The sequence below is a fragment of the Loxodonta africana genome, chromosome 4, assembly GCF_030014295.1.
Source record: "Loxodonta africana isolate mLoxAfr1 chromosome 4, mLoxAfr1.hap2, whole genome shotgun sequence".
Lineage (NCBI taxonomy): Eukaryota > Metazoa > Chordata > Mammalia > Proboscidea > Elephantidae > Loxodonta > Loxodonta africana.
In genome coordinates, this window is record NC_087345.1 from 133,379,228 (window position 1) to 133,401,611 (window position 22,384).

The 22,384-nt window shown below is 43.2% G+C and overlaps 1 protein-coding gene across 1 annotated transcript; it reads right to left on the bottom strand.

The window, feature by feature from the left end:
• Nucleotides 1-36: 36 nt before the first annotated feature.
• On the bottom strand, nucleotides 37-7,422 carry LOC135231334 (complement C1s subcomponent-like). The gene is made up of 6 exons (XM_064285185.1): nucleotides 7,180-7,422; nucleotides 6,688-6,865; nucleotides 3,091-3,147; nucleotides 2,236-2,310; nucleotides 656-834; nucleotides 37-603 (listed from the first exon to the last, which is right to left on the bottom strand). Exons 1-6 carry the CDS (start codon nucleotides 7,420-7,422, stop codon nucleotides 37-39), a joined length of 1,299 nt encoding a protein of 432 aa, XP_064141255.1.
• Between the last annotated feature and the right edge of the window lie 14,962 nt (nucleotides 7,423-22,384).

Here is a 22,384-nt window from a genome sequence, read left to right on the forward strand (position 1 = left end):
AATGCCCCTTGGAGAGGCTGGTGGTACATATATGGCTTAGTCCATACTGGGGGCGCTGTTTTCCTGCATAGTCTTCATTATCCAATCAATGTAGTTCTTCACCTTTGTGTAGATCCCGTAAGTCCCACACTGGGGGCCCCAGGATGTCAGGCCAGCTACATAGAATTTGGGGTCCTCTTCACTGGGGTCTTGCATAGCAAAGGCCCCACCACTGTCCCCTTCACAGCTATCAACCCCCTTCTCACCTCCAGCACAGATCATGTTATCAGTGAAAATGTACTTCCCTATATCCACTTTGGAATCTTTCCGCTTCACCTCCTGGCACTTTGCTAAGGAAGTTATGGGTAACCTTGCCCCTCGGAGTCGGATAACATGATTTTTTACCTCTGTTCGGCCCCAGCCTGAGATCAGTCCCAGGTCTCCCACTGAGGGGCTATATTCTGGGGTAGTGCCTGGCAGACAGATGGGAGAGACAGTGGGTCTCATTTTCACTGGGTCTTTCAGCAGCACTAATGCAATGTCATTGTCAAAATTCTTTCGCTTTTCTGGGTCATCCAGGAATTCCCAGCCAGGATGAATAATCACACGCTCAGCAGTGAGCATCTGGGCATTTTCCAGAACTGAGGTATGCACTGATGTGGAGCCCATACATTACTGGGTCCTGGTTTCCCTCCATGACCTGAACGGTCGTCAGCACCCAGCGCTCGTCAATGAGAGCTCCACCAGCCCGTGGCTTTGGGAAGAAAACTTGCCAGGGGAAATTTTCAATCTTTGCTTCGGATCCTCCAAATATTCTCTGTATTCCCACAAAGGTCTCACTGGGGACTCGGCAGACTAGGAAGGAAAAAGAACAAGATGGGGAGTGAGCAAGAAATAGATGTTGACCTCCTGTAATTCCTCAAATCACTTAAATACTTTTACCTGCCAGGGCAGCAGAGCTCTCTTGCAAGATATAGCCAGCCCTGCACTTGGCCACCCATCTCAGTACCTGACTCATCCTAACTCTACCTAAGGACCAAACATCGCACTTCAGCCAATGCCACAAGCAGGCTCATGGGAGAAGCTAGTTAAACCAAGGCAGTGTGAATAACTGCATCCAAATAAGCTAGTGCCTGACACTGTTGACAGCTTCACTCACAGTCCCTCTAGAGGCACATTCTATCCTCAGGTTCAGCACATGAGTCACATGAGCATATGGGGGCCAGTGCTAGGAAGACAGTCCCTGGCAGCCGTTTCCTCACACAGATGGTGGGAGAGGTAAGCATTCCACCTTCTTCTGACGCCCACACCAAAGGCCTCATCACCTTCTTTTCTGAGTCCAATTTGCAGCTGAGTCCCTCCTCCTAACCCACAGATCAGCCTACAGAGGAGGGTAAAGACAGGTGCTTTTTCTTTCCCCTTGGCCTCTGCTCCCCTTTGACTGGGTCCAGGTATGATCCCTTTGGCACTACCAAATATAACTGACACAGAATTTTATTTCAGTTTAAGTTGGCTTACCTAAATCCCTCACCAGTCAGCCCGAGTGGACTCTGCATTGAACATATGGGACTTGGACTCAGACAGACCTAGGTTCAAAGCCTGGTCCTGCCCCGTACTAAACTCTGAGTACTTGCTTTAATTCACTCATCTCTAAACTGGGACTAATAACACCTCACAGGGCCATTGCAAGGACTTGATGGAGATAATCAACACAACAAATTAACTCAATCCCTAGTTCTCAATAGTATTTTTGCTACTACCAGAATCATTACTACTCTGGCTTTCCCAGTGCCTTCCTTCTGTTCAACTCTGATCTGCCTGCAACCCCTCATTTCCTTTATCCCTCCATGTCATGTTACCATGTAGATTTTAATATAATAACTAGGCTATTCAGCTAGCTTTGTTTCTGAGTGTTGACTCTTCACTCTTAACTTTCATGCCCTGTTCTTAGTAATCCTGCATCCCCTTACCACATCTACATTACCAGACCCACTAGCCCTGACTCTGACACCAACTGTCACTGGCTGACTTTCCCCTTTCCTCTCAGTAGGCCTGACTCAGTGTGGTTGAGGGAATGCCTCAGGGCCCTGGCAGGCCCACATCCCAGTGCTATCTCTACTTCATCAAGGTGGACTCTGATAGGCACAGAACTGTTAACTCCTTTCCCAAGAGGATTACAGCTACTTTCAGAAGGTGACTACCCCACTCACTTGCACCTGGGGCTATGGTCTCTACCCAACCCTGAGCCCTGATTACCTGGAACACATTTCGGCAGCTCTGTGCCCAGCACCGCATTCACCCAGCTTCCATTACCACTGCAGTGATACTCCCCTGGAAAAGCACAAGAGATAATCAACACAACCACCACCACATTTCTCTCTTCCTGTCCACCCTTCCTTTCAGACCCTCAGCTCCTCTGAGATTTGAGTAGGTATCATCAAAGCAGCTAGAAAATAATCTTAAGGATATCTCCCAAAAAAATCTCTCTAGCTTCTATCCTGCCCCTGGAGAGGAAGGACGAGTCTTCAAAGCAGAAGGAAGAAGAAATATGGTAGAAATTCAGAAAGTGCTATGCAAGTGGGAAAAATAAAATAAAGGGAAGTAAAGAGCAATGTAGTGGGATATATTGTGTCTCATCCAGCCCTTCATCTAGCACCACCGAGGCCTCTACATCAAGAAAGCCAAGTCATCACAGCACTACGGTGACTTGAACCTGGAAGTATTGCTCCTATGGCTTTCACATGAAATAATTTGTCAAAAGCTGGTGACTACATGAAATGGATGTTGTAGTGAGAATTCCTGCAGTAGCTGTGAGGCTGAGCTAGGTGATCACAATGACCCACTATGGGTGATCCCAGAGAAACCACTCTGCCCCATATGAAAACCGTATCCTTAGACTAAGCCAAGAGGATGAACCGATGTCTGTCCCATCTTCCTCATTTCTCCCTGAACTCTCTCAAACCCAGAAAGATCATACTATTCACCTCCATCCCCACCACCTTCTCTCTCGCTTTCTTTCATCTAGTAAAAGAAACTTACCACTTCCTTCATTTTCCACGTGGTAATATGGCTCCTCACAAGTACAGTGAGTGACAGAACCAAATAAAGTACCTCCTGGATTTTTGGCTTTACCATTCCGAATGGGTTCAGGAGTACCACAGTCCACAGCTACAAGAGGAAGGTAGGAGAGTGATGGTCTAGATAGCCACTCCCTCCCAGAGAGTCATGGGGCCAGTTCTACCCTCCCAGCCATGTTCCTCACTCCTTCCCTATACCACAACCATAAGCACCTGTGGGATGAATCTCCCCATATCATCCTCCGTGTGGCCATGACCTCCAACTGGCATCATTCAATTCCCCAGCCCACTGAGACTTGCCAGTTCAGATGGCCCCTTCAAAGTTACAAGGAGGAACCTGGTTCTCAGTGATTGGTAAAGGCCTCTGTAGAGGCCAGGAATGCATCCATATGGGGCTATGAACTCTACCAATCCCATAGTTCTCTCTTTGGAAGAAACATGCTAGTCTGGCTGACCTGGGACCAGATAAGAGCTGGGACTAGAGAAGCCCCAATGACTGGATTCCCTTCAAAAACCCAGCCATTCTCTTAAGAGTATAAGAGGAAACCTTGCATTTGAATCATGATGTGCCTACCTTTCAATTCCTTTTGAAAGAAAAAAAGAATCCCTACTTTGAAGAGATACATACGTTGACATTTCAGTTTCGAATTACTCCACTTTCCTTTGCTTTGACAAGTAGAATAGAAAGAGGTCGAGCTAACATTTCTCTGGAGAATAGACATCACCTTTAACTTAGAAGGGTAGACATGGGAATTAAACCAAAAATAGAAACTATCTCTGGCTTTGGACCACTGAGGAGTCCTCACCTTAGCAGAGTGACCCAAAGCACACAGGATCTGGGGTTAAATGACATCTTTGCCCCACCATATCAGCTACCCATCCCCATCCCCAAGATCTCCATCCCCAAGAAGATGGAAGCAGAAAGAGAATCCCAAGCTGGCCAAGGAGCTCCATGGCTCACAAGGAAGGACTGAAGACCCTCAGCTGCTCTGCTTATGGAAAAAATGCTATACCTGGCTCAGACAAGAACATTAAATAAACAATTGGAAAACCCCAGTATGCTCATCCTGACCTAAAGCCAAGGATTGAGAACCCTTAATGGTACTTTACCTCCACAACTTCAAACCCATCCAGACAGGTTATCTTCACCATATTTTTAAACACGTATTTTGCCTTCTCAGGCTCCCAGACAGAATTGGCAATGAATTCTTTAGGACAGGGGATTGCTTGGAGAGGACACAAGTTGAAGAAGAAAATAAATAAATAAATACTTAGTACTTGGAGAATCCCTACTCTATTTACATCATTCTCACACTTTCTAAAATATTTCAGCTGCTCTCAATCCTGATGCCTTACACTCCAATATGGCAGATGTCTAAAATAATATGGCATTACTAATGAAAAAAAAACCACCCCCAAGTTGTCTGTACTCCCAGGATTGAAGGGTTCCTAAAGATTATGTCATTACTAGCAACCACTGATAGGTTTAGAGCTTTCTGTGAAGATGTAACAAAGGTGAAAAGTAACAAAGTAAAGTATCTCAGGATTCATATCCATACAATAGTTTTGATTCTCCGTTGTCCAGAGACTTTGGTACCACCAACAAAACTGCAACTTCTAGGTTACTCACGATCTCCATGGTAACGAAGTTTCCAGCCCTTTTTTTGCCCTTCCTGGTCAGTTCAGAAGATGATATTAAGAGCATTACTCTTTGTTTCAATATTTAGTGGCCCAGCGAATCCACTACCACAGTCAGGACCAAATTGCTGATCTCCTGCAACAAATGGAAAGGAAATAAAAAGATAAAATCAGAAGAGAGGCAGAAAGATTAAAGGAAAGAGGCAAAAAGGAGGGGATAAAAGTAACAGACATAATAGATGTAATACAAAATAAGAAGAAGAAAAAGAAATGAAGGGGCAGAACAAAAGATAATTTTGTCTTCAAGGAGAAATCTCTTCATTCGAGTTAGGGAAAAAATTAATCGTCCATCACGCACAACCAAACTGTCGGGACAGTTCCCGTCTGAATCCGCTGGCTCCACATCAAAATCTTCTCTCCGCCCAGTCACCACCACTTGGAACCATTCCTCCGACAAAATCTGGTATTCACACCTTGAGTTCTCTGGGTATGGACTGGGATAATTGGGACTTGCAATCTCCCCAATCAGTGTAGTGAATACGTCCCCACTGCAATTGACTAAGAGAGAAAAAAAGAAAGGCAGAATCAAATGTAGGATCAAGCAAGAGACTTCCCTATGATTCCTTCTCCCGTGAACTAACAGTTCTCCATTCAAACTAGCCTGGAATTCATACCGTGACTGGAGACCACATGCAATTACACGACTAATACATATACGTAGAGATAGCCAATGTCCATTGGGTTTCCATCACTTTGCTTGTGGCAGGGCCTTTCAAGGTTGTGAACAGTCCCAGGTGGACTCTTCAAGGGCATCTATCTCTCTCCTCCAATAAACTAACTTTACCATCTACCCTTGTCTTTTTTTCCTCTTGTGGTACCCCCTCAGCTTGTGGATAACTTATAATAGATGCCAAATCAAGGCTGGCACTAAAATGAAAGGGTGGATAAAGCCCTCACTGAGGCCTCAAGCCATTCTAAATCCCAGAGAATGTGCAGCCCTCTTGATGCCAGGCTCAACTCCACAAGTTTTCGTGTCATCATGGAGGAAGTATTCCGGAGGGCAGGAGCAGAAGTAACCACCAATGAAGTTGTTGCAGAAGTGGCTACAAGGGGCATCTGCAAAATCTGTGCACTCATTTATATCTACAGAGAGTAAAGAAAGATTGAGGTTGAGGACAAATATCTAGAAGGAAGAATAAGGTTAAACCCAAAACTACACAGGTAAGAGAACGTAAGAAAGACTTGTTGCTTAAAGACCTCAAGGAGCCATTCTTCAGGATGGTATTATTGTCTATTACTCTTATATAATAAGGTTCCAGAGTTGTGCCCTACCATTGCACAGCTACAAGGGAGCTCTCAACACCAGAGACCCTTGATCTTCCTCACATACAGAGCATTCCAGCTCCAGAGACCACACCGTGTAGACTAAATATAATGTCTTCTGAAGGGAGGAAAAATTAGTACATCTATTACTTTGTATGATGTTGGTCCCTCTGTCCAGTCTAAACAATGGTTTTATAAAATCTTCTAACTTCATTTTAATGTGGAAATAAGTATAGAAGCACATGGAATTTGAAGGTTTAAATGCCCTATATTGAATAGGTTTGAATAACATACATTGCCTCTGTGATTCTTGGCAAGTTATTTAACTTTTCTAGTCCTCACTTTCCTTACCTTTAAATGAAGACAATAATACCTACTTTGAAGGGTTGAGAAGGTTGTGTTAACATAGGTGAAAGTCCTAATATAATTCAAATACATAGCAGTCTTCAATTAATTAATATTTATTATCTAGTAAGCCATTATAACCATCACCACTAAGATATGATCATATGTTTGAATTTCACAAATGTGATTCATGGAGGAACCCAAGCCTAGTCAACGGTTTGTAAGAATTATAAACCCAATCTTCATTCATTGCATGGCTCATTGTTTTTCCTGCTTCTAACATTTTAGCTGTATCAATAAGGTAGAGACAGAAGGTGATCCATACCTACGGCAACATAGTATGCAGCAAATCCAGTGAAACGCTCTTCATTGAAGAAGTCTGATTTAAAGATCACCTGGAGTTTATTGTATGGGACTTGGAACTCTTCCACAATTGGGGAGTTGCGATTCTTGCTGGTCCTCTGTCCACAGAGTATCCTTTCTTGAAGGCCTCCTGACATTATCTAAGAGAAGAGTCAAAAAGAAACTAAGGGGTCACTGACCTTCTGTTTAGGGTGATACAAAAATCTGGAAACAGATAATGGTGATGGTTGAACAACATGACAAACATAATTAACATTACTGAAGTTACATGTACAAAATGTTAAAATGGCAGATGTTTTGTTACACATGTATTTACCACAATAAAAAAAAAAGGTGAAATGAAAAAGAAATTAGGAAAGGCTATATTTTCATATGAAACTCAGGAAAAAATGGATGGAGACAGAAGAACAACATTTACAACCTGAGGACTATTTCGCTCCGGTTCATCACATACCTGTGGCACTCCATCTATACCCCTCTCATCCCACCATCCTGGCCCTGGTTTCCCATCTCTAATCTTCATGTGCTCATAATATACCTGCACTGAGTCATATGCACAGTTCTCTGAGAGCTCTATGTCCAGATGGGTGAAGTAGAGATGAATCCCGTACCCTTCAGGAACTTCTATATCCCAAGATTTCTCTATCTCATTGGGATATGCCTGAGGATAGTTAGGAGACAGGATCTCCCCATACATGGTAGGCTCAGCATAAACCCATGCCAAAAGGGAAAACAGGACAATGCACCTGGAAAAAAAAGCATAGAGAGGTAAGTGACCCCGATATCAGTGGCCTAGTGCAAAGCTCTAGCATTGGTCATAGGGAGAAGGGAGGGGAAAGGAGAAGGGCAGCCAATGGGCCCTGGAAGAGAATCTTAGGTTGAAATAAAGCCAAAGGCCTAAGTCAAACTAAAATCCAGGCTTCAAATCTGAAAATTTTTCTCAAGAAGATGAAGAGAATGGCATGCATGTACATGTCTGTAGGCCCGTGATCACTTACCACATCTCCGGCGATTTGTCTGACCGTGGGGAGTAGTATGTCTCTTGGTCCTGGTCCTCTGCACCTCTGAACTTTGGAGCTACAGAGGTGGTAGGCCTGCCTGTATTTCTCTAACAAACACAGGCACCTGCTTGGTGGGGGAGGGGTCACTGAGCTTCAGTGTCACCTTCGTGAGAATAACACACAGGTTAAGCAGACCCACAACACTATACATCCCCATAGGACACACCTATCCTCTCAAAATCTCGATGAAATTTCTAGACTAAAACTTATCTTCCCATTGCTTCTCTGGACCTTCTCCCATCTCTTCTTGTTCTCCAAGGGTGTGAGGACATTCTCCCAGTTTCCTCTTTCCTCTGCTCTCCTCCACCTCAACTCTATCAGCCTCTCTACCACCCTCATATGAAAATATTCCCATTTCCACCCTGATTTTCAGGAATCTTTGCCCATCATCACCAGCCATCAAGGACAGTTCTCCCTTCTTTCTTGGCATTGAGTCCCCATGTCACTTCAAACCAGCTCCCTTTATGCTGTTTATGATTGCATGTGTTTCTGATGATGCTCCCATGACCGCTGGTAGAGGAAGAAGCAGTGGCCTTGAGACAAAGGGTATGAGGGCAGAAGCACTGCCTCCCATTGAGACAGGTTTGGGTGGGGAAGGAGAAAAGGGGCAGCTGAATGGCGAGAAGCATAAAAGGAAACAAAAGATATTCTCCCAATTCCCTACATTAATGTTCCAGGGTTGTTTTTTTCCCCTTTACTGAAAAGACAAGAGATCTTCCCACAGTTCCTAGAAAAGTCTTGCCAAATGTTTCTAACCCAAAAAACGATGGCAGGTAGTGGGATGATGTGGGAGTGAGTGGGGTCAACAAAAGAGAAATAGGTTCTCTTCATTCTGTTTCCTTCTTTTCTGCCATCTTTGCCCCAAACCTTCCTATGTGAGGTTTCCTGACTCTTTTTCCTCCATCAAAGCTCTGGCTCTTCGTTTTTAAGGTTTTTACCTTCAGAAGCTGATGGGAGAAAGTGGGCCAGTGGGCATGCTGGGTGACCCTGCCGGCTCCCAGGACAGCAGTGCGGGGCTTGGACGCTCCCTCTGCAGGCACCTCCACCAGCCTCCCTGTTCTGGTTCTGTGCAGATGATTCTCTACCAGCTGGGCCTGTCTGAAATTCCCTGACCTAAACAGAGAGGGGGCTGGGAGACCATGACTTAGGGAAAGGGTAACTCAGCCTTGATCTTGGAGTTCCCTCCGCTTTTGAAACAAAAACTGCATCCTCCTTCCGGACTGGAGATCCCGCTATCCAGGCCTACAGGGGGAGGGAGAAAGGAGGAATGGGGAATTTCACTGATTGCCCAATGCTCTTTTTCAGCCAAGGGGTGTGTTACAGAGTTTTCAGGGAATTCAGGTGATTTGTGGGAAAAGGAGGAGATTAATAACATGGGGAAGAAGTGAAAGCCAAAAACTCCAACCCTCTAGCTGTGTGTGAATCATGATCTAAGGGACAGTAGTTATCAGAAATGGAGGTCGCCTCTGCCTTTAAAATAAATGTAATGGTTCGACAATGACTTAAACCTAGACCCAGGCTGTGTGGAATGATACTGTTTCCTCCTCCCAAAACACCCTTCAAATTTCCAAACATCTAAATTCTATCCACCAATCAAGCCCCAATACAGAAACAAGCCACAGCCCTTATCCATAACCCTTGGGACCAGATGTGTTTTGAAATTCAGAATTTTACAGATTTTAAAAACACAGTACAGTGCACTGACTTAACATAGGTAGCACGCCCTATCCCCTTCAATTTCCTGCCCAAGGGCTGGGACAACACTCCGTAATCGAACGTTAATATTTCTGCAGCAACTAACAACAACGACAAAGTTTCTGAAGGCAGGTTCATCTTTGTATTCTTCACCCTGCCTAGCAGTGTCATACATACAAATAAGACCATTTGTCATTCTTACTGGCTTCCCAGCATTTGAACATCTTTACCACGTTTGCGGAGTTGCTTGTTGCAGGAGTCTTGGGAGCAGAGCCCGACTCCCAGGAGAGAAGTTCCAGGTACGGGAAGCACATCCCTCACCTCTCTAGTAGCTCTAGATAGGGTTATGGACTCATGCTCCATTCATCAGAGGCTTCTTCCCAGGCTTTGAATTCAGAGGTAATGACACCAAGAAGCAGGGACCATGGAGACTCTGAGGCAGTGGTGATTGCAGCAAGATGGAGGAGAAGGTGATGCTCACGGGAGCACCCACTGAGTGAGCATCACAAGCTAGAGTGTCTAGAGCTCAGCAAAGGCAGAGGCAGAGACAGCAGGCCTGTTCTGACCATTCTGTGACGCTTCTCTCTTGGCACTCCAGCTCTCCTGGCATTTTTGTGAGTCATGTAGGATCTCATTAATAAATTCCTCTTCTGCTAAAATCAGCCTGAGTTGGTTTCTGTTGCTTGTGACTAAGAACAGTGGCTAACACAACCTGCTCAATGAATACCTGAGAAATGTTTGGTTGGATGAATGAGTCAAGGTGAGTTCAAACCATTGACTAACCGCTTTTAGTTGTATGACTTTAAAAAAGTTGCTTAACCTCTCTGAGCTCCAGCTTCATCATATGTAAAAATGGGAAAAATATCATCTACCGCAGGCACAGCCATCATTGTCAGTGCCTGTTGTTGCCGTGATTAAATGAGATAAAGTGTGTTAAGCATTCAACACATGTCTGGAACTCAGTAAGGCCTTAATAAATAAGAAAAAACATTAACTTCGTCCCCAAACACCAGCAGCAGCAGTAGCAGCGGCATCTCCCTCAGCAAGATCTTCAGAGCATGCTTCCGTAGACAGTGAGAAAAAAAAAGAATACCTTACCATATTTTCCAGGGTTCCTCTTTTTCCTTCCAAGTTCAACACTGCCTGATTTTGCCAGAAAATTTAGAGTGACTCTCTCCTACACTCACCTGTGTTTCATGTTCCTTTCTCTAATTTTGTCATCATCATGAATATTGTATTTATCTCTCTAAGTCTCAAGGTCACAAATTACCTTGTAATGGCGTCTCTGGGCCCCACCTCCTTCCCTGGTTCAGCAAAAACTCAGGTCAAGACCTTATACGGTGACAACCTTGTAAGAGCAGGTGGTGTGTAACATAGTCTGTCCAGTACCGTGGGGGTTCACAAAAAACGATGGTGCTTATTATCACCCTCAGAGTCTTCTGAACCCAGTTGATGTGGATAATGCTGATATTCAAACCAGGAACTATGACCTTGTCATGGATTGAATCGTGTCTCCCAAAAATATGTGTCAACTTGGTTAGGCCATGATTCCCAGTCTTGTGTGATTGTCCTCCATTTTGTGATTTTCCTATGTGTTATAAATCATAATCTCTGCTGTGGTTTAAGAGGGTTAGCGTGGGATGCCACACTCTTGGTCAGGCCACATCCCTGATCCAATGTACAGGGAGTTTCCCTGGGGTATGGCCTGCACCTCCTTTTATCTTACAAGAGACAATAAGAAAGAGAAGCAAGCAGAGTGGGGGACCTTTTACTATCAAGAAAGCATGCCGGGAGCAGAGCATGTCCTTTGGATCCGGGGTTCCTGCACAGAGAAGCTCCTAGGCCGGGGGAAGACTGATGACAAGGACCTTCCTCCAGAGCCAACAGAGACAGAAAGCCTTCCCTTGGAGTTGATGCCCTGAATTTGGATTTCTAGCCTACTAGACTGTAAGACAATAAATTTCTCTTTGTTAAAGCCATCCTCTTGTGGCATTTCTGTTATAGCAGCACTAGATGACTAAGACAGACCTTATATGTTAATATTGAAAATAACAAACACACATAAATATGTATATAAATGTGAATTGGACACTTTAGAAAATAATCAGGAATGTTGCTTAGAGTCATAATTATCATATTCACAATCTTAGCATCTCTGGGGGCGCTGAATAAATAGCATCCCTCTTCCCTTTACAAGTTCCAGACAAATTGAGAAATAACGCATTAGCAGATGAAGGGCAAAATATACCCTTAATAGTGATAAAGGCTAAAGCAGAGGAAGTAGCTTAGTGCAAAAGCCAAATTGGGGGGAGGGGGGGGCGGGGTACTAAGTGATTCCCCAGAATAGACAGCATTACCCTCAAGACAAAGGCAATGCTGGACCAGGGAGACCCCAAAACGAAGAAAATATGCTCCCTATGGACAATTCGTTCCCCAGAGGAACAAAGGCCAAGCTGAGGAAAGCAGGCCCAATTATTTTTCCCATCTTTATTGACTAGGATAAGTGACTCTACCTCCCCAGGACAAAGTGACTGATGGAATGGAGAGGGTCAGAAGTGTCACATCATGGAGCTCTCACCATCAGTCAGATGTATCATAGTAGGAAGGACACATTTCTCCCTAGTGTTCCCAGCTTTTTCTTCTTTAACCTCTTAGGTTTGACAAGTAAGCATATGATCGACCCAGGCTGGACTGTCTACTTAGGGAGGAGATCAGCGGCCTAAATCAGGTCATCCTGCTCCCGTGTTCACAAGGCTGCTCACCCAATGACTCACACTGCTCCTTTTGGGTGTCCTCTGGCACTGCTGGCCAACGAAAATCCCAAAGTAATTCTAAAGAATACATTAATATTAAATATATTCTATACCCAAGGCTGAAAAGTCAACTCTCATTCCATTTTCCATCTGAAATTTTATTAAGCTATGTTATCTAAGACGGCTATCAGGCTCTGTAATGAGGTTAATGATGATATTAAGATACTCCAGTAACGAAATGCCTATAATAAAGAGGTGACTCAAATCTGAACAACAACAACAAAAAGCTATACCAATATCAAACCCCCAAATTAAAAGTTCAAATCCCATTGTTAAATAGATTTCAAAGACATTAAAACCGAAAAAAAAAAAAAAAAAAGCAAATTGGTTACTGTCAAGTCAATTCTGATTCATAGCAGCCTTATAGGATTGAGTAGAACTGCCCCGTAGGGTTTCCAAAGAGCAGCTAGTGAATTCGATCTGCTGACCTTTTGGTTAGCAGCTGAGTTCTTTATCACTGAGCCACCAGGGCTCCATCCAAAAACATTAAGTTGAAAGTTACTGAAGTCTGAAATCAAATTATCTTTCCCTTAAGTCCAGATTCTAAAATTCTTAAAGTCCCAACACCGACATTCCCAATTTTTATTTAGTTCAGTCTCACCTAGAGAGTTTTCCATCCCTGGGTAGAGTCTTAGTTCATTCAGTAGCTGCAGCCTGAGCTGGAATGGGTTAGTTCCTCCAATGCTTCACAGATTATTAGGGCAACTGTGGAAAGGAACAGTCCCTGCTGCACACCCCCTCCCCACCCCAAGCTCAGGGTCTCCCATGGATGTCTGGACTCCAGGAGAGTGAAAATTCCTCTTTAAATAAATGCCAGAATCTGATGGATGATGCAGAAAAACCTCCCTGGCCAGGAAAACCGAGGTGCCCTGTGCTGGGCCCTTCCCGATGCAGGACAGCAGGTGGCAGCACTAACAAAAAAAAAATAAATAAAACCAAATCCCCAAAAGTTTATGCACTTCCTGCACTTACATCCATGCGCTCCCCCCACTTTCCCACCTTCTCCCTGCCCTCTTAAAACTCTGAGGACTGTTGCCGCTCCCTAAAACAAACAAGTCTGTTGCCGTCAAGTCGATTCCAACTCAAGGTGACCCCATGTGTATCAGAGGAGAACTGTGTTCCCTAGGGTTTTCAATGACTGTAATCTTACAAAAATGACTGTGACCTTTCTTTCACTGCACCGCTGGGTGAATTTCAATGGCCAGCTCCTCCTCAGTTAATGTGAAACAAATGTCAACTGTGCATAGGCCCGGAAGTGGACTTAGAAGGTGTAAGTGAGAACGGGAGGGGATGGGAAGAATGGAGACAGTGGGATAGCAATTTTTCTTTAAGCAGAAGCTCACATTTATTCCCAGCAACAACTGAAGGCTTGCTTGCCCAGCTCCTCAAGACTGAAAGGATCTGTGCCTGGTCAAAAATCCCAGGACAGAAACCTTCTCCATTAATCACACGGATTAAAGATGCCCCCAGAGCCAGGGTCTAGCATCATCTTCTGGAGCCATGATCTCATTCTTCTAACCCTGTCTGGTTTACAAAGACCATCTGGTCACAATTATAAATACGTTTATTCCTTAACTATTAAAGTGATTCAAGAACACTGCAGAAATTTTACTAAATAGAGAAACATTGTTTTAACCATCCATAGCCTACACACTAACACCATCACAATTATTTTAGATTCTTCTCGTAGATGTTCCCTATATTTGTGAACATAGTATACTTACAATTTTGTAGCATGTTTCATTTTCTTAGCATCCCTGGATCTCAGACCTCTTACCTATGTTTGAGAGCCTAAACATTGAGCAGATACGGCTTTTGCCCTTTAGGGGGTCGCATCTGAGTAAGGGAAAGGGGGCCCAAGTAAATGGTTGAAGGATTAGAAATAAGATGACCAACTGGCCCGGTTTGCTTGGTACTGTCCTGGTCTTAGGGCAGAAAGTCCTGCATTCCAGGAAACCCCTCAGTCCAGGACAAACCTGGTTGATTGGCCACCCTAATGGAAACAAGCCCCTCCCCCAATTAAATCATTTAGATATCAAATTTTCATTTTAATTTATATAATGAACTTTCAGCTATACTTCTTCGCCTTATTTTTAAGAGTATATAGCTGTTCTTAAAAATTATTGAGAACCCCAAGGAGTTTTTGCTTATGTGAGTTAATCTATTAATATTCACTGTATTAGGATTAAAACTGAGAAAACGTTCAGGAACAAGGGTGCACAGGCTCACATTCCATGAGTCATAAGGTACATAACCTCTGGCAACATCACTGTTTACTTGTGAGAAAATGAGAGTGAAAAAAGCAAATAATATCTTAATATTACAATGAAAATAATTTTGACCTCATGCCCCCCCCACCACCCCCCCACAAAGGATCTCAAGGACCCCCCAGGGCTTCCCAGACCACACATTGAGAACTACTGCTCTGTAGAGAACTGCTGCCCCAGGCATTACCGTATACACCCTTTCCAATCTTCTTAGAGTTGATATTGTACCTACCCAAAAAAACCAAACCTGTTGCCATCAAGTCAGTTCCGACTCATGGCAACTCCATGTGTTACAGAGCAGAACTGCTTTCTTGACTGTAATCTCTACAGAAGTAGATGGCCAGGACTTTCTTCCACAGCACTGCTGGGTGGGTTTGAACAGCTAACCTTTAGGTTAGTAGATGAGCACAAACTCTCTGTGCTGCCCAAGGACCTTCCACTTCATGTGACATGAAGGAAACTTGCAGCCATATGAGTCCCTTTAACACCTCCTCATCCTTTATGCTTAGGTTTCATCTGCATATGTTATAAATACCACAATACAACATTATAATTTTTGCTTTAAACAGTTACATGCATCTTAAAGACATTAAAAAAGAAAAAAAAAAAAGCATCATTTATATTTACCTACAGATTTACTCTGTCTCTTTATCCCACATGCTAGCTCTGCTCTTCCATCTGGTTTCATGTCCCTTCAGCCTGAAAAACTTCCCTTTACATTTCTGACAGTGCAGGTCTGCTTGTGACAAATTAGTATTCATTTATTTGAAAATGACTTTATTGCATCTTCGCTCTTGAAGAATGTCTTCACAGGAAAAGCAATTCTGGGTTGACAACTTTTTTTTCTTCCAGCATTTTAAAGATATTATTCCACTGTCTTCTGGCCTATTGTTTTGGATGAGAAAACAGTGACATATAAAATGTTATTCTCTGTATGCTCCGTGTCCTTTTTCTCTGCCTGCTTTCGAAATTTTCTCTTTCATCTCTGGTTTTTAGAAGTTAGATTATGATGTGCCTACATGGGCTTTCTTATTTTCAAGTCTGCTTTGGGTTTACCGAGCTTCTTGAATCTGAAAATTTATGTCTTTCACCGAAGTTGGGAAATTTTAAACCATTATTTCTTCAAAATTTTTCTCTGCCCCATTCTCTCCATCCTCTTCTTCTGTACTTCAAGGACACATATATTAGAGTTTTAATATTGTCCCACGGTTCCCTGAGGTTTTTTTCTTTTCTTTTCCCTCTGTTCTTCAGATTGGATATTTCTATTTATCGATCTTCAAGGTCAATGACTGTTCTGCCATCTCCATTCTTCTATTAAGCCCACCCAGTGAATTTTTGATTTCCTATATTGTATCTTCTAGTTCTAGAATTTCCATTTGGTTCTTTGCTATAGTTTCTATTTCTCACTGCTGTTCCCTATCTTTTTTTTGCTTACTATGAGCACGTTTTTCTTACCTCTTCGAGGATAGTTAGAATAACTGCTTTAAAATCTTTGTGTGCTGCTAACTGCAAAGTCAGTGTCATCTTGGGGATGGTCTCTGTTGATAGTCTGTTCTCTTGAGAATAATTTGTGTTTTCCTGTTTCTTCAGGTTTTGAGTAATTTTGAATTGTATTCTAAACATTATGGGTATTGATACACTACAAAGACTATGGATTCTGTGATATTCCCCGAAAGATTTTTTTTTTTTAAGCAGACAGTTAAATTGGCTTAACTCAAAACTGCAAACTATCTTGAGAAGAGCAGTAACTAAAATCTATTCTCAGTTCTTCTAGTCTTAGCTAGGCTACTTGGAGTCTGCCCAATATACGCATGGTTCAGGAGAATGGGAGTAGAAATATCTGAGATACTCAAGTAGTTTATAACGTGGTTATGAGCCAGACAGCACACAATGAGAGAACAACATGCCTATAGAGCCTGGAGCTCAGGAAGGTGGTTCAGAGGCTCAGAGGTTAATATACCCTAACACCTACTTGTGCTCTCAGACAGGCAAAGGTGAGCAAAAGCCTCCGGTGATGATGAAGCTATGGAAAGGGTTCTGGTCTCTTTCTAACCTGTCCCTTTCTCTACCTCCCTACCGCAAAATGCCAATGAGTGTTATCCCAGTGCTAGCCCTGAAGAGCTCCTGTGTCCACACCTGTGCCATAATTACTTGGGTTGTTCCATCTGCTGCTCCTGTCCTGGCTACAGGCTGCAGTGTAACAGCTACTCTTGCCTCCCTGCCAGCCAGAGAGGAGGTCCCTGTGCAAGGGAGGTGGTGCTGAAAACAAGACGGGGGCACACCTGTCCTGCCCTAGCCCCACAGGGGACTTTGGTGGCTCACCATACACGGAACCATTAGGCTACTTCTCCAGGCCCAAGTCCCCCAGAAGCTTCTTCCCTGACCCAACCACACCCCAGGCCCCAACACACATTGCAGCTACAAATGGGACCATGGTAAACAGAGAATGTTTGGGGTAACCAGGGCTTAGATTGGGGCCATGACCACAGCAATTGGTGGTGGTGAATGGGGCTAGTGTAGGAGAGCGACCTTGTGCAGCACAGTCACCATATTGAAGCAGCTGCAAAGTATCTGCTAGGATGACCTGGGGCCCCAACCAGGGAACTTTTGAGAGGGAAAGGGGACACTATTAATAATTACTCCAGGGCAACCAGTGTAAACTGGGACTGGTACAGCCAAACTGAGACATAAGATCGCCCTAACAATGACTCAAAATGAGAAGAAACAGCTGCAAACATCCATTAATAATCAGAACCTGGAATGTATGAAGTATGAATCTAGGAAAATTGGAAATTTTCAAAAATGGAATGCATAAACATCGATATCCTAGGCATTAGTGAACTGAAATGGACTGGTATTGGCCGTTTTGAATCGGACAATCATATAGTCTAGTATGCTGAGAATGACAACTCAAAGAGGAATGGTGTTGCACTCATCATCAAAAAGAACATTTCAAGGTTTATCCTGAAGTACAATGCTGTCAGTGATAGGATAATATCCATACACCTACAAGGAAGACCAGTTAATACGACTATCATTCAAACTTACACACCAACCACTAAGGCCAAAGATGAAGAAATTGAAGATTTTTATCAGCTTCTGCAGTCTGAAATTGATTGAACATGCAATCAGGATACTTTGATAATTACTGGTGATTTTAATGTGAAAGTTGGATACAAAGAAGAGGGATCGGTAGTTGGAAAACATGGCCTTGGTGATAGAAACAATGCTGGAGATCGAATGATAGAATTTTACAAGGCCAACGACTTCTTCATTGCAAATATCACCAACATAAATGGCAACTATACACAAGGACCTTGCCAGATGGAACACAAAGGAATCAAATTGACTACATCTGTGGAAAAGGACTATGGAAAAGCTCAGTATCATCAGTCAGAACAAGGCCAGGGGCAAGTTCAAGCCAAAACTAAAGAAAATCAGAGCAAGTCCACAAGAGCCAAAATATGACCTTGAGTATATCCTACCTGAATTTAGAGACCATCTCAAGAATAGATTTGATGCGTTGAACGTTAGTGACCGAAGACCAGACAAGTTGTGAAATGACATCAAGGACATCATACATGAAGAAAGCGAGAGGTCATTGAAAAGAATGGAAAGAAAGAAAAGACCAAGATGGATGTCAGAGGAGACTCTGCAACTTGCTCACAAACATCGACCACCTAAAGCAAAAGGAAGAAATGATGAAGTAAAAGAACTGAACAGAAGATTTCAAAGGGTGGCTCAAGGAGACAAAGTAAAATATTGTAATGACATGTGCAAAGAACTGGAGATAGAAAATCAAAAGGGAAGAATACACGCAGTGTTTCTCAAGCTGAAAGAACTCAAGAAAAAATTCAAGCCTCGAGTTGCAATAGTGCAGGATTCTATGGGGAAAATATTGAACAATGCAGAAAGCATCAAAAAAGGTGGAAGAAATACACAGAGTCATTATACCAAAAAGAATTAGTCAACATTCAACCATTTCAAGAGGTAACATATGATCAGGAACCAATGGTCCTGAAAGAAGAGGTTTAAGCTGCACTGAAGGCATTGGCAAAGAACAAGGCTCCAGGAACTGATGGACTATCAACTGAGTTGTTTCAACAAACGGATGCAGCACTGGAGGTGCTCACTAGTCTATGCCAAGAAATATGGAAGACAGTTTCCTGGTCAACTGACTATTCCCAAGAAAGGTGATCCAACCAAATGCGGAAATTATAGAACAATATCATTTATACCACACCCAAGTAAAATTTTGCTGAAGATCATTCAAAAACGGCTGCAGCAGCATATCAACAGGGAACTGCCAGAAATTCAGGCCAGTTTCAGAAGAGGATGTGGAACCAGGGATATCATTGCTGATGTCAGATGGATCCTGGTTGAAAGCAGAGAATACCAGAAGGATGTTTACCTGTGTTTTATTGACTATGCAAAGGCATTCGACTTGTGGATCATAATAAATTATGGATAACATTGCAAAGAATAGGAATTCCATAACACTTAATTGTGCTCATGAGGAACTTTACATAGATCAAGAGGCAGTTGTTTGGAAAGAACAAGGGGTTACTGAGTGGTTTAAAGTCAGGAAAGGTGTGTGTCAGTGTTGTATCCTTTCACCATACCTATTCAACCTGTATGCTGAGCAAATAATCTGAGAAGCTGGACTATATGAAGAAGAACAGGACATCAGGATTGGAGGAAGACTCATTAACAACCTGCGTTATGCAGATGAACACAGCCTTGCTTGCTGAAAGTGAAGAGGAGTTGAAGCATTTACCGGTGAAGATCAAAGACCACAGCCTTCAGTATGGATTGCAGCGCAACATAAAGAAAACAATAATCCTCACAACTGGACCAATGAGCAACATCATGATAAATGGAGAAAAGATTGAAGTTGTCAGGGATTTCACTTTACTTGGATACACAATCAGCTCCCGTGGAACCATCAGTCAAGAAACCAAACGATGCATTGCATTGGGCAAATCTGCTGCAAAGGACCTCTTTAAAGTATTGAAAAGTAAAGATGTCACCTTGAAGATTAAGGTGCACCTGACCTAAGCCATGGTATATTCAATCACATCATATGCATGTGAAAGCTGGACAATGAATAAGGAAAGACGAAGAAGAATTGATGCCTTTGAATTGTGTTGGCGAAGAATATTGGATATACCATGGACTGTCAGAAAAAAGCCAGAAGAACAAACAAATCTGTCTTGGATGAAGTACAACCAGAATGCTCCTTAGAAGCAAGGATGGCGAGACTGTGTCTTATATACTTTTGACATGTTGTCAGGAGGGATCAGTCCCTGGAGAAGGACATCATGCTTGGCAAAGTACAGGGTCAGTGGAAAAGAGGAAGACCCTCAACAAAGTGGATTGACACAGTAGCTGCAACAATGAGCTCAAGCATAATGATTGTGAGGATAGCGCAGGACCCGGCAGTTTTTCATTCTATTGTGCATAGGGTCTCTATGAGTCGGAACTGACTCAACAGCACCTAACAACAACAACAACAACAATGACCCTAAAGGGGTGTTCTGGGAAGTTTGGTAAAGTTATTTCCATCAAAGCTACAAGGAAAAAGAGAGTCAATAGCCCTTGTGGATAAGGCACTAACGGTCTTGCTAGACCTGTCGGAATCACTCAGGGAAATGACAATGATAAAGAGGTAAGAGCACTCCCTCCTCTAAGAATTTCTTAAAGCTAAGTTAGTTGGGGTAGGTAGAGTAAATACAGAAGTTTAACCTCAAGTATTGTTAGGGCTGATAGATAGGTTAGATTGTTGTATGATGAAGGAGGAACTATAGTGAAACATACAGAGGCAAGGATACAACATGGGGCGCCTAAACCTTGTGATCCAGTATCTCACCCTCCCAAGGCAGATCTCTGGGGGCTCATGTTATGGCCCATCTTCTTCATGAGCAGCTCCACCAGGTCCTGGGCTTTTACCTACAGGTATCAGTAGGAGGCTCCCTCTTCTGGGACTCCATTTGCCCTCCTCCACCTGCTACAATTGGCAAGAAGTGGCCCAACTGGACCACTAAGGGCCATCAGGCTTCCCTACCCATGGGCCAAAGCAGTTCACAGTCAGCCATTTTATACACTCTGACACTCAAAGAGAAGACAGGACCTCAGAAATTGGCTGTAATGCCAGATTTCCAACCTGGGGCAGATTACAAGACAGAACCATGCAGACCAGGAGCTAAGGGGAAGCTTCATGCCACAGGGCAGGTTCTACACACCTTCACCCAGGGTCTCCCTCTCTCTGCCACCTCATTTGATGAAGCCGGGCCCTGGTGCCTCTACATGACTACCTTGCCTCTTTCCAGCAAGCACATGGCCTGCAAAGGAAGAGCAGAGACAATGACAACCAGGGACTAGAGAGAGATTGGTAGAGAACCAGAAGCATAAGGAAAAGGAAAGACAGTCTTTCAAATAGAGAAGTTTAAAAAAATGGACCGTCATCATGGCCCCCATAGAAATCTCCTTCAGCTTCTCCAAGTAAAGGGTAGGTGTTGGTGGGTAAGAGGTCTTCCTAGTCTTACAGGTGTCAAGCGTCTAAGGCCAGGAAGTAGGTAAAAACTATCTCTAATATTTCAGTTCTCCCAGAGTCAAACAACAGGTAATGTCTACTCTAGAGATTTTAAAAAGGACATGCTGAAAATGGCTATATTCCCAGTAACTTTCTCCTGCTACTGGAGCCTTCCCCGGTCACAGCCCTGTTCCCTAGCTTGGGCCATGCCCAAGTGAAGGGACCTATTTCTCAATTATAGATGAAAAGCATTATGTATTCCACATCCCATTTGTTAACTTTCTCTTTTCTTTTGTATGATTTAAGCTTCTCAGGCCTGCTTTTTTTTTTCCACTCTGAGTACTCTGTGATGGAATTCTAGTGCTTGGTTTTTAAAAGCAAGCCCCGCAAATGCTAATGAAAGAGCTCTCGAGAAGATGAGAAAATACTCCCACTTATCCTACAGTTGCAGAGACTCAGACATGGTTCTGCTTCATAAAGTTGATTTGGATGAAGTGGTGAATCAAGAAAATGTACAGCCCTGTTCTACAGTCCATTTATATCATCTACGGAAGTACAATTTGTACAAAGGAATCTTTTAAGACACTCCAAGGATTATTGCTATATGTCTAGTGAAATGCAACTTATAAATCCTAGAAGTCTGCAACTCTAGTTGGTTGTGGATAACTTATTACTCTGGAAATAATATTTAAATTAGCCTCTTCATTTTCCAAAAAGCATAAATATATGTGAGATTGTTGTCTGTTGGTTAGATCAGAAGAATACCTTTGGGATTCTCTTCTCCTTTCAAGCATAAAGGTAAAGTCTCATTACTCTATTTGTTTTTGTTTTTTTTAAGCAAAAAGTTTAAGAGTTTTGATTATTTGAATTAACGGGAGGAATCCCTGCCCAGGGAACTACTAGGAAAAACAGAAGCGAGCCATGTGGGAAGGGCTAGAAGGGAAAACAGGGAGGAAATGGTCAGAGCCTGAGTTCCATTGACTCCGGGGGATTTGGAATTTGACTGTGGCCTATGACATCCCTTCCCTGGGGATGACCATAAGGGGACAAAAGTTCTGATGATGAAAACATAGCTGGGATATTTGGGGTTCCCACCTCTACTGTGGCCCTAATACTAGGTGGAGGGGAAGGAATAAAAATTCCCCAGCCCAGTGCCAAAAAGGAAGCTACCTACTCAAGTCAGAGGCTCCACCAGGAAGATGGAGCAATATGAGACTTAGAGGATAGGAAACTGGCAGACCTAACACTTGCATTAAGGAGAAAGCTGAAGGCAAGAGAACAAAGGCCTGGA